The 12,600-nt window shown below is 42.8% G+C and overlaps 2 protein-coding genes across 10 annotated transcripts in view; one reads left to right on the top strand and one right to left on the bottom strand.

Moving 5' to 3' along the window:
• The window catches only part of LOC148896234 (teashirt homolog 1-like), a 49,687-nt gene extending 41,903 nt beyond the window's left edge, over window positions 1-7,784 (bottom strand). For 4 of the 8 annotated variants that reach the window (XR_016115239.1, XR_016115240.1, XR_016115238.1 and 1 more), the window contains exons 1-2: window positions 2,866-3,320; window positions 2,123-2,662 (exon numbers count right to left, since the gene is read on the bottom strand). Coding sequence is in view for 5 of the 8 variants with exons in the window: in XM_088998191.1 (XP_088854317.1) it covers window positions 2,123-2,162 (40 nt within the window). In the remaining 3 variants the exon portion in view is untranslated. Of the gene's footprint in view, window positions 1-2,122; window positions 2,663-2,743; window positions 3,321-4,578 lie in introns of those variants that run through there. The other 4 variants (XM_088998193.1, XM_088998194.1, XM_088998195.1 and 1 more) reach the window with 4 other exon arrangements.
• Window positions 3,533-12,328, top strand: LOC148896235 (prostaglandin reductase 3-like). Of its 2 annotated transcripts, XR_016115241.1 has the most exons (3): window positions 3,533-4,459; window positions 7,827-9,226; window positions 9,310-12,328. XR_016115241.1 is itself a non-coding variant. In XM_088998196.1 (2 exons), exons 1-2 carry the CDS (start codon window positions 4,170-4,172, stop codon window positions 8,755-8,757), a joined length of 1,221 nt encoding a protein of 406 aa, XP_088854322.1. In that variant the 5' UTR covers window positions 3,533-4,169; the 3' UTR covers window positions 8,758-12,328. The 2 variants fall into 2 exon arrangements, 1 of the variants encoding a protein (XP_088854322.1); XM_088998196.1 differs by having other exon boundaries at window positions 7,827-12,328.
• The last annotated feature ends 272 nt before the right edge of the window (window positions 12,329-12,600 follow it).

Raw genomic sequence — 12,600 nt, forward strand, 5'->3', positions numbered from 1 at the left:
TTTCAAATCTGAACAAAAATGTTTTCTCAACATATTAACGGAGGAAAACAAAAATATTGAGTGTAAAATTAAGTTAATGTTAGGGGAGTCCAGAATATACCTATTTTCCCAAGAGTCACATGATACTCATAGTTTGATAACTAACGTACACCACAATAAAAACAACGTCATACCTTCAATACACAAATGCAAAACGTTGGACTTCTGAATTTGGAAAAAAACATCATTATGAAGAGTTTTTACGTCGCTATCTATACACTGATATTTGTTTCGTCACGTTTTGTTCGAATGCATATCTCAATTTAAATTATTTCCTTCCTATGGAAAATCCATTGGTCACTATTTGCTCCCATTATAACCCCCCTAACTCTGCTATGAGTTTGTGTGTGTGTGTGTGTGTGTGTGTGTGTGTGTGTGTGTGTGTGTGTGTGTGTGTGTGTGTGTGTGTGTGTGTGTGTGTGTGTGTGTGTGTGTGTGTGTGTGTGTGTGTTATTTGGTGCGATTTAGATCATGGCGGAGTGAACGGGTGGTACTTTGTACAACTGTAGAGTACCGTAGAAAGCATCCTGGATGCCAAGTTGTGAAGGACCATTACAACAGATGATGGCGGACAATGCGATGGATCAATGGGTTGTGTGATATGGGAGGGGGGAGCTTTGGGAATGGAGGGGTCAAAGAGATGTCATGTTTTCATGCGGGGGGCTAATGAGAGTCACTCTGATTCCAACAAGGGTGACCTTTTCCAGAGGGGGTATTTTTATTGAAATAACCAAACCCCCAACACACACACACATAGACTTGAGAGTAAAAGTCTGGCTGAAAATCTAGATCTGAGCCTTTTCCCTCACAGCCTGCGTCTGAATTCATGTGAACTCTCGGCTTTGCTCGAAAGGCAGACAGAAAATAAATCGAGTGTGATCACCGGTTGCACGTTTTCAACTGCTCCACATCATCTCATCCTCCTCCTCCTTAACATCAGCAGCAGCAGCTCTACGCTTAAAAATATAAAACCTGCCGAGTTCAAAGTCTTCGGCAGCTGGTCCTTCTCTTCGACCCGCTTTGCACCTCATATTTTAGAATCTCTTTAAAATTCTGTAAGTGTCTTTTGTTCACTCCAGTTGTTAATACCTAACTTCAAAGGGTCTGTCTCATTAGCACAGAGGTAGAAACCCCTGTCACTCATTTACATTTGTTTAAAGGCTGCAGGGAACGAGAAGGGAAAATGGGGGGAGTCCAGATCCAAACCACTAGAAGTCAATGGTGTCAGCCCTCTGCCAACACTTGAGTTGATCAGCTGGCGACACAGTAAATATTAGACTCCCCTTCAGCACTGGATATCGATTCTGATAATACGCTGAGTCTCGGAGAGGATGTAAGGTATTTTTTTGAAGAAAATCCCAACATTATTACTGAGGAAAATTACTGTTTCTGATGTGACGCGTTTGTTTAGGTGTTTTTTTTTTTTTTTTACAATTAACCATGCAACATGCACACCATTCTTTCTTTTGCTTTTACTTTGTTCCCTCAAAATCAATTTTCCAGTTGTAACTTTTTTCTGATAGGTGACAACAGAAATGTTGCGTGTTCAACCTGACAAAGCATTCCTGACATTATAGAGGGATTTACTGAAGTTCATCAGCAATGAACAGATCTGAGACAGCCATGTGACAGGTAATCAATCACCAGTCAAATCAAGGATGGCGCCCGTCTAATAAATTAACACAAAAAAAAAAACAAAAGAAAGACAAAAGAAACATCTTTCACCAATTTACCCCTTTCATTCTCACTCGTAATTACTCATTCTTGGGCCTCAAAAGCTTCCTCATGTCCCCCCAAAACGGAAACATGCTGTTAAATGTTTCATCCCTAGAAAACGTCTGTGCCGACGGATAACTATCAAAATGGAACAATGTACAGATATTGCATTTCTGCAATTCTAAACAGATAGCACAAGTGGGGAAACATAAAAGGAATGTTATTTAAGAGTTACATTGTGTGATTTTAGCATGCAGCAACACCAAAATAATGCAGTTTAATAAAGAGACCGCATGGGTGAATTTAAAAGAATTACAGTTGGCGATAGATGTGAAAACTGTGGTAGAGAAGAGGCGGGCGGCTATACCTGCTGATCTGCGCGGCTCTTGCTGCTTTCTCCTCGGCATAGTGACCGTCAGCCTCCACGGCGTTTCTCATGCAGAAATGACAAAGAACTCAAGACTGTCACTGGTTCAGAATCATCCCTTTTAGGTGGGACAGCGTTTTGATATCGGAGCTGAAAATGTCAGTCTTCTTTTTCACACTGTCAGATATTTTTTGGTGCAATAGTTGGATCGGCTCCAGCGGCGTGCAGCTCAAAAATCACGAACGGAATGGAGCGAGCTCGAGAGACCTTCATGTCCATCAAATATTATCGTCCTGCGGGTCCCTCGTGGCTGTGTCGTAAAGTGGAGCAAAAGGCTCGAAACTCAAAGTTCTTCGGGCTTGATTAAAAAAAAAATCCCCAATCTTCAAAGTTTGAATGGAGTTATAGTTTGCTGCACTTTTCACACACAACAAAACTTAAAAAATAATAAAATAAACAGAACAAATAAGTCCGAAGTGAACGTCACGGACACTTCTTGATTAGGCACAAGCTCCTTTGGTTTCTTCCGAACCCATAACACTAAAAGAGAAGATAAAAGAGATAAAAGACAAGCAGGCATGAGATGGGTTAATAATGCCAGTTCCGTCACCACTACGCTACCTCAGTCCGCCCGGATCCAGACTCACGAGTCCGGCGGAGACTTTTCCGCTCCCTCCCGTTCAACGCACTTTCTTTCGATGCGAACAAAACAAATTAACATTACGTTTGACTTGCTCTCTTACCTACGATCTAGGATTGGCGCAAAGGATCATCTCGTTGCATCTCGAGGACAGAGTCGCATTTTGGAGGTTGGCTGTTTAATGCGATGAAAAGGAAGGAATCACTTGAGAGACGAGCAAGACGCATCCAACGCTTTCGCCAACAACACATCAGATCGACATGGACTACAAACACGTTGCGTTTCTTAAAAGAACGAGGGGACAAACGAGGGAGGGGGCAACTCCGGCGACATATCCGAGATCTTCTCCCCTCCTAAAAAAGTCCAAATTGAAACACGACGGATCCCGAAGCTGTTTCAGACATTCTCAACTGATAGACAGACGCTTCGAGTGGCTTTTCCTGCTGCATTTTTACTCCTCCCCTTCTCCACGAGCGTCACCCCTGACAGAGGAGGCTACCTGTCAATCTTTTTAATTGTCCTGTCCCCTTACCCAACCATGCCCCCCCCCCCCCCCTCTCTCTCTCTCTCTCTCTCTCTCTCTCTCTCTCTCTCTCTCTCTCTCTCTCTCTCTCTCTCTCCTCTCTCTCGCTCTCTTCTCTTGCTCTCCCCCTCTCTGCTGTAAAAAAAAAAACCGACAATAGCTGCACCGCAGATTCTTATGTAGCCATTACAAGCACACGCACAAGAGCATTGAGACACAATAAAATAAGCCCGTGTCGTACTCGTAGAAAACAAATATTGAGTTGGCGGGTCAGTGCGTGAAATGTGTTCCACGACTGGCTAAAACGGGGTTAAATTACAGATGCCCTTAACATGTTAACATCTGCTGTCCAATTATATTGCTGTGGTTACAGGTGTACACCCGTAAATACAACACGGCTCTTTAAACACGTCGATGGACGTATAAACGTGATACGTTTTCTTTCGTGTGTTTGATATTATTCGGCTGAATGAGAACACTTGAGTCACGCTGTTGTTATTTGTGTGAGGAAACGGAGGTGTTAATGGAAGTGAGGATTGATTTGTTTCACCTTACAAGGAAGTGAGTGTCGTGTCCGGAAGAAGAGGAAAGGGGAGGGACTCCAGCGACGCCGACTAGCGTGTGTGGGTCGCAGAGTTGAGCTTCTCTTTCGAGGCTTCGCCACAACCAAACGTTTTGTGTTTAACACTCCGCGTGTGGACGGATCCGCGCTTTGCGTATGCAAACGAGAGTCAAGCTACGCCGTCTTGTTTGTGCTCGGTTCGAAGCGACATAATGGCCTCGTTTGAACGAGGCTGGGCCTGTGTTGTACGCGCCGTGGACGAGCCTCTCGCTGGCTAACGTCACCTCAATTTGCCCGTGAACTTAGTCGCATAACGGGGGCAATGTCCGGTTTAATGTGGACGAAAAGTGCTCGGAATGCGTTTTTGTTTTCACTCGTCAGTGCGAGACCCAGAGTCACCGACGCACTTTCTGGACTTCTTTCGTTTCCGAGGCGCCCCATCATCGATATGTCTTACTCGGCGCACTTCATTGATTTTAAAGGAGCCTCCATAGCGAGCCGCATGAAAAAGGTGGTCGTAAACAAGCTGAGCCCCAATTTTAGAGAGGCCGCCGCGGTGCAAAATGTTCCGGTTCCGACACCCGCAGACGCGGACTTGCTCGTCAGAAATCGGTAAGTTCTTAATTTCTGGACGCATTAAATGTACACCACAATGGCGTTACCTCACCACGTGCATATTATTTTGATGCATTTACAAGTTGTAAATAAAAGAAAGAGGGGATTAGCCTTACTTGCTTCGTTTCAGTCATGTCCACCAGAAGCAGCAATCATCCACATCACAAGATGTCAAAATACGTGAGGAGTAAGAGCTGTACTGTAATTCCAAGTTCCGCCCTCTCTGCATTTGTCTATCAATCCATCTCGGCATCTCTCTCTATCTCTCCACACCTCTCTCTCTCTCTCTCTCTCTCTCTCTCTCTCTCTCTCTCTCTCTCTCTCTCTCTCTCTCTCTCTCTCTCTCTCTCTCTCTCTCTCCTTTTCTGTCACGACACCCACCTGCAAACACAAAGTCGTGGGGGTCCCACTGAAACCAACAGATGTGATGATGGAGGAGACACAGAGCTGTCTTTTTACCTATTCAAAGCAGCAGAATCGTGGTCAATGTTCCTCTTGACTTCCTCACAATCCAGTTCCAAAGACACTTAAGTTTCAAGAAAACATTATCTTTCCTGATGTTTTTATTACATATGCCTGATTGATCTAAGGTATGATGCTAAATACACCTTTCACGGTCCACTTAGGTTTTATGTCGTAGCATTTACGGCTAAATAAAAGGTAGTTTTGTACCAGTCTCTGTGAAGATCACATAATAGCTTACAGTAGAGTGATTATTTGCTTGTAAGCAAAGACATCCGACTCCCAGGTACTTTGTGGTGGTTGGTAATGGCGATATCATAGTTGTCGATCTCAGATGTTTTTATTTCGGCAAAATGATTGAGGAAGAGTCAAGAGCACATTCAGGCTGGTTCAGCAATTGTTTGTTTATTGGTTGTCATATTTTATGAGTTAGAATCCAGTGTTATCATCCTTGCAGAAATATTGACAAGTCTATGTCTTGTCTGATAATTATGTATCATAGATTGAAAAATATTTGCACATAAAAGACGATTAAGTGTATCATTCCTCACTAAAAAAAAACATTCACGTTTGTCAGAATTCTTGCCCACAGATCTGTGTTTGATTAAATCTTGCAAGTCACCCCAAGTTATACTAATATTATTGTGATGCCAATTTTAGCTTTTTACAGAAAAAGCAGCCTTTTATTTTAAATATCGTGTTTTCATGTGTGGTCAGTGTTCAAGAGTATCAAATTATATTTGACGACGTAGCCTTGAGAACAGGATTAAAGATGTAACATGAGGCTTTAAAGGACAACCAACGTCTTCAGACAAGTTGTGTCCATACTTTGTAAAATGTCTTCAAATGACTTCTACTGAGCGTATTTTACAAAGATTCCACCGCATATAACTATATTTTACGTTTTAAGACTCGCGCTGAATATTCCGGAAGTCCTGTTTTTGAGTTGGTGACGAGTCCGTACGTTGCGTCATTGAAGGAACGCCCCTGACCGAAAAAGGGACACATTGTAGCAGTCCTTCCATCACGTCAATGCATTATGCTGTACTTTGGTCTGAAAACGTCGTGTAGTACCAAAAAGAGGCAGAAGAGGGCGACAAAGCTCCATGTAAGGAATTAATCAGCCTGTGGAAACGGGCTGATTAATTCCTTACACGGCATTGTCGCCATGTTCTGCCTTTGTTGGGTGCGAAATTTCCCACCCCTGATGCCTCAAAAGGACACGGAATTAATTAATTAATCGATTGCAAACATGTATGCTTTCTTCTTCAGAACTATTTGAATCATATTCATAACTGGATGAGTAACAAGAAAGCATATTCTCTGAATCTTAAGCCATTGTTTTGATTCTCGAGCAAGGCAAGATGTCTTGCCGTGACACCACGAACATGGGGGCGGGACCTTCTGAAACCGGCCACTTCCGGTTTCAAATTGAAGTACAGTGAGACCTCAACTTACAAACACCTTATCTTACAAACTTTTCGTCTTAAGAACCTCTAATTTATGAAGATTAAACCTTATAATAAGCACTATTTTCATAATACACACCCACCACGGCTGACGGAGTGATCTTCGGCGGAAGCACACAACCGAACAGCGCTCCAGCCGGCGCTACATGGCACACCCCCTCTCATTGAATGCACACGTCGATCGCCTATATGGAGCTTTTTGCTGATAATTTCACTATGGGACCGGAAAAAACCATCACAGGCTCGTGTTCAGCCCAGGAAGACACAAAATAAAATCACCGTCGCTGAGAAGAAGGAGATTGAAAAACACGAACGAGGTGTGCGTTTGTCTGATTTAGTGGCCGAGCACGGCTATGCTAAGTGAACCATTGCTCCCATTCTCCGGAACACAGAAGCCATCAAAGGTGCGTCTGTTGCAAAAGGTGTTTCCGTGCTCTCAAAGCGACGGTCTCGGGCAATCGAAGAAGTTGAAAAAAAAAATATTTTACAGCACAGTTTATTTCTTTAATTATAGTCCTCATGTAATGTGCCCCTCTTTGTGGCTTTATGATACAATGCAGTGTATTTCTTTCATTACAATACAATACCACATTTATTATACATAGAATAAGGTATGTTGTGTGTAGTTTTAAGGCTTATTTAGTATATATATATATATATATAAAATCGAAACCCGGGAACGGATTATTCACATTTTAATGGTTTCCTATGGGAATTTTTTTTTTTAGATACACACTTTTCGCCTTGCACACTCTGTCTGGGAACCAATTAAGTTCGTAAGTTGAGGTCTCACTGTACTTTTTAGACACTTTAAGTCATTTTTAATTGGTGTTTTGCATTTGACTAAAAATGTCATACTGCGTGTTTTGGGTATTTTAGATGCTATAAAACGTTTTTCTGATGTCAGAAAACAAAAACAGTGATGTCGGTTGTCCTTTAAATAGACTCAAATGTCAGTGTCACATCTGACTCCACATTTGACCTCGAGTCACTGCTATATTTTCCAGTTTTATCTGCTGCAATATTTTTAATTTTCAATCAAGTTAGTCAATCACTGTGACCCCACGGCTGATCGGTATGACAGTAAAGACAGTTTATTTTTTCACTTCCTCCATTTGACATGTTTTTTTTCTATGTTGCGGATGATGAAAAGAGTCACCCTTGTGCTGAAGCAACGGCTGTACGTGTGGTTTTCAAAGTCCAGTTTGTTATGGGTGACTGAAAGCGATGAATCATGATATCGTGCATTGTGTTGTGTAATATAAGCACTTCATGTCAGTGCAGCTTGCTGCTCTTTTCAAGAGGAAAAGCAGACCATTTCCAGAGCAAATCCAAGCGCCTATATATCTTGCGATGGATCATCGTGTTCACCGTTGCATTCTCATCTTTCATCCCAAATGTGTGTTTGTGTGTGTGTTTTCTCTCTCTTTCAGTTTTGTGGGGATCAACGCCTCCGATATTAATTATTCAGCAGGCCGGTACGACCCTATGGTGCAACCTCCCTTCGACGCTGGTTTTGAGGGTATCGGTGAGGTTGTTGGCCTCGGCCTCAGCGCCAGCCACCGCTTCACCATTGGGGACACAGTGGCTTACTTCAGCAGCGGCGCCTTTGCTGAGTACAGTGTGGTTCCCGCCAAGGAAAGCGTGCCTGTCCCTTCGGCAAAGCCAGAGTTCCTGACGCTGCTTGTCAGCGGCACAACCGCCTACATCGCCTTAAAACGTCTGGGCGACCTGGCCAAAGGTGAGACTGTTCTGGTCACCGCGGCTGCGGGAGGAACGGGACAGTTTGCGGTGCAGTTTGCCAAACAGGCGGGCTGTCACGTGATCGGGACCTGCTCATCCAATGACAAAGTGGGTTTCCTGAAGTCGATTGGCTGTGACAGGCCAATTAACTACAAAGCGGAGGATTTGGCCAAGACCCTGAAGACAGAGTACCCAGAAGGCATAGACGTGGTTTATGAATCAGTCGGGGGCAGCACTTTAGAATTGGCAGTGGACTGTTTGGCTAAAAAAGGCCGACTAATAGTCATTGGCTTCATCTCAGGTTACCAGTCGGTGTCAGGAATCCCACAATTCAGAGGGGCAACTTTACCTGTCAAACTTCTCCAGAAGTCGGCAAGCATTCGAGGTTTCTTCCTTCCTCACTTCATCAGCGAGTACAAGGCGGCTTTGACCCAGATGATGCAGATGTTTGCCACAGGCAAGCTTTTGTGCCAAGTGGATTGTGGGGATTTGGCCCAAGAAGGGAGGTTCGTTGGCATGGAGTCCATCTTCCGAGCCGTGGACTACATGTATGCAGGAAAGAACCTTGGGAAGGTTGTGGTCGAAGTGGCACCTCCCTCCAACTCGAGCAGTAAACTGTAACTGTTAAATGTTTTGCAGCAAAGAAATTTTGCTTTCATTTAAAATTATTGAAACGATGACAATGTGGCAAGAATTGAGATCAATTGGCAATGTCGATTATTTTGCTAAATAAACAGATCAGCCATGCAAAATGTGTGTGATACAGTAAACTTTGTAACTACAAAAAAAAGTAAGAACAACTTGAATAGTTTACTTTCACACAATCGTAATTTCTTATAAGAAAATATCATTTAGAATGTATTTAGAAATCATCCCTGCATATGTAAATGTTACCTTGATTACAGTGCTCGCCGCAAAATGATCACAATGTTTAAGGTTCTTACCCAATTTCACTCATTGCAGACCAGGTACCTCACTCCGCTTGCTTTTAGCGCTCTACAGGACTTCATCTACCATAAATGTTTTGTAGACTTCATTGTTTGTCTTTTAGGGGCTTACGTGGATATGTCAAAAGTGAATACTGCTCCAGGTGCGCTTTAATATACAGTGGATGTGTTATTTCATCATCCCCATAGCCACTCAAAGTCCAAGTGAGTATGGTATACCTTTCAGGTGTGACCCACCATACATGGTGGCCAACTTCACCAGATGGGACCGGAAGTCACAACCACAGCGAGCCACATCTGCTCCAGCTCTGGCACAAATTGTGTTGGATGTGGGTGGGGGGGAGGGAGGACGGTATTGATCAATTCAAATCAGTCCTTGCTTTTGCTGTTTAGCTGTTAGCGCTTTGTTACAGCTTCAGCTATTGTTAAAGCGCTATATAAATCCATATGTATGTATGTTTGCTGGAGGTTGACGAGCATCTCAACAGGTGCACGTATTACCAATTCAAAGTTGTCTTTTTTAACTGGGGTAAAGGCTGTAATTAAGTTGGACACCAAGCGGTATTAAGTCGATCGAAAGCACAAACGGGTGATCATTTAATTATCACAATCACCTCTGTCACACTCCTGTTTCTTCAGCATTATGGAATGAAAAAAAAAACAGTGACACACAAGGTGAGAGGCGAGATGATGCACATGGATGTTTGGATAAATTTAGCATGCTTGACTGCTGTTTGCATCTATGTTGCATGGCAATGAGGAGGCCAAGTTTAGCATCTCTTCAATTAACAGGAGAAGCCTTGTCTCTGCGTCCTCCAGGGCCCACCTGTACCTCGGCTGATTAGTGAGCAGTCACAGCCCCAATTAGAGAACACAGGAACTTGGAGAGACAACACTCTTTATTTAATTGGATTGTGTTGCAGACAAAGGCTTCTTTCCCAGCTACATAGGGACGCAACCTGCAACTGTTGGGAGTAAACAAGACATTAAAGCCTGCAAAAGTCCTTTTTGTGGGACTTTTTTTACGATGGTTCAAATGGGTTTATTAATTCCAAGAGCTCACTGAATTCTTCCACTAAATGCACTGCTACTGCCCATACAAGAGTTAATTTGGCGATGCTTAATATGAAAATTGACAAAACATTTTGAACAAGTAAAATTTACACCAGTTGGAGTTAAAAAACATTTGTTTACATTTTTTCTTGATAAACATGGAGGAGGAGGTTGAATTGTAAAAATGTTTTAGTGTCAAAGGACTGTATGGCCCTACAGAAGGAAGACGGTATGGGAATTATACTCCACTTTATTACAAATTGATTAGTTACCTGACAGTATTCTTAATCATGTACTGTACTTTACAAATTTTCTCAATTATTAGTATTTGAAAAAAATGCCTTTTCACCTAATAAGAATGATTTTGGAGGTCCAAAGAGTCTGCCCTAAAACAGCAGAATGAATGGTTGACACAGTGTCCCTGTGACGAATCCATGACCATTCCATAATATTGTCCACCTTCCCCCCAAAGTTAGCAATGCTGATTTCCAGCTCCCCGTGACTACGAGCAGGCTAAGCAGTGTAGAAAATGCAGGGATTGATGAATAGTTGTCAATAATTTACAACTGCATTGCATCGTACCTGCAGGACTGTTGTTTTATAATTCAGGTAACAGCTGGAGAAGAACATGATTGGAAACAAGTCTGTAATCGACGGCAACATAAATGCAAGTTAAATTCAATCGTGGGGTTTATAAAAACAAAATGTTTGTACCAAGTGTTTCATATTGAAGCAATCTAGTGGCATCTAAAATGTAGTCTTGCATCTATACAAGACAGAATAATAAATGGTTGTATAAAAAAAAAAGATAATTCCAGGTGTTATTCCCTCATCTTCAAACAAGATGGTGTTTCTCGCTCGCTTTAGGGTAATTGTGAATATTTGTATTATTTTTTTTGCCTTCGGTTTCTGCTGGCTGAAACAAAGACATCATTGCTGTTGTGTGGACCGGCAGATGCCTATGGGACGTTGCCAGACAGTCCGGTTTCTTTCCCTGCAAGTCAGTCAGACACCCTTAACTCCCCAACTCCCACAGCCCCCGTCACTCCTGCCTCTGTCTAATTACCAAACCTAAAACCCCACTCAACTAATTAGCCACAGCAGACCCAGGAACTGTGAGTAAAGGTAAAGAGATGGCTTCATTCAGGAGTGTGCATGCATGTGTGTGACAGATACAAGAAGGGAGACAAAATGGAATATGCTAGCCTCCTTTCTTCTCTTCAGCCAATTAAAGTCATTTATGAAACTCTGGAAACTAGTGGTTGAGTTGTGCATGACAGAGTGATTGGGAATATGTTTATTTTAGCCATGCATGTTCTCCACATGCAGACACTTGTAATCTCTCCTTTTTTCCCTTCTTTTCCATGCTCTCCCACATGTCTGTGAGCGAATGGCAATATGTCTGTTCCTCTGTCGATCATCAGCGCCAGAATGCGGTGGGATATAAATTATAATATGTGGCAGCGGCACTTGTGTAAATCTGAATGAAGGGGTGAAATAACGTGATTAATCAAGTCCGTCTGATTAATTCCAATGAAGATGTCATCCATAAACGTGTCTCCCTGCCCTGATGGAGTCGTTCATGGCCGGAGACTGTCGGTGATTGCTGTGGTCGACAGGAAGAAGCGGAGGAAGACAGAGCTCGCTCGGAGTTGGGGGCATTTACTGCCTTACAGAAAAGAAATGAGTAACAAAACTTCAACCCCAAACCAAATAAATAACACAAAAAGACACAAATTGTTATTGGACAAATGGCAGCAGCCTTCACACAAGTGATGTTTATGAGACAGAAATATCAATGTAATATTTTGAGGAAGATGTTCTCAGAAGGAGTCTCCAATGCACTAAGATTATGTGAAGAGCTTCACGTTTCGAAAGGGCCTTAATTCATCCTTATTCCCAGAAAGGTTAAATTTTCCAAGCATGGACTAAGTTTAGAGGTCATGGTTTTTTTTTCATTTCCACCTCCCATGTGACTGGAGTTATTTGGTTAGTTAAGAGGCTAACACAAAAACTGGTAAGTGTTTAAAGATCGTTTGTGTGTCAACAGCACACGAGGTGCAGGGTTTGATTCCGACTCTGGCCTCCCTGTGTGAAGTTTGCATGTTCTCAACGGGCCTGTGTGAGTTTTCTCTGGGTTCTCTGGTTTCCTCCCACATTCCAAAAACATACATGGCAGGCTGATTCAACACTAAATCACAGGTGTCAAACGGCGGTCTTCATGGGCCACCATACTGCATGTTTTCTAAGGTTCACTGTTGCAACACACCTGATTCAAATGAGCAGGGTCAATGTCAGGCCTCTGCATCTGATCTGCTCATTTGAATCAGGTGAAACAGGACATTAGGAAAACATGCAGGACAGTGGGTCTCCAGGACTTAAGTTTAACATCCCCGCAGTCTAAATTGTCCCTTGGTGTGCAAATTGTTGTTTGTCTGTGTGTGCCCTGCAATTTGGCCAGCAA

The sequence above is a fragment of the Hippocampus bargibanti genome, linkage group LG06, assembly GCF_051943395.1.
Source record: "Hippocampus bargibanti isolate YZ-2025 linkage group LG06, ASM5194339v1, whole genome shotgun sequence".
Lineage (NCBI taxonomy): Eukaryota > Metazoa > Chordata > Actinopteri > Syngnathiformes > Syngnathidae > Hippocampus > Hippocampus bargibanti.

What these genes read in the sequence shown, in the direction of transcription:
- LOC148896235 (XM_088998196.1), top strand. Translation starts at nt 4,170, where the DNA reads ATGTCCGGTTTAATGTGGACGAAAAGTGCTCGGAATGCGTTTTTGTTT. An exon ending in GACTTGCTCGTCAGAAATCG is followed by an intron (nt 4,460 to 7,826) that starts GTAAGTTCTTAA and finishes TCTCTCTTTCAG; the next exon opens with TTTTGTGGGGATCAACGCCT.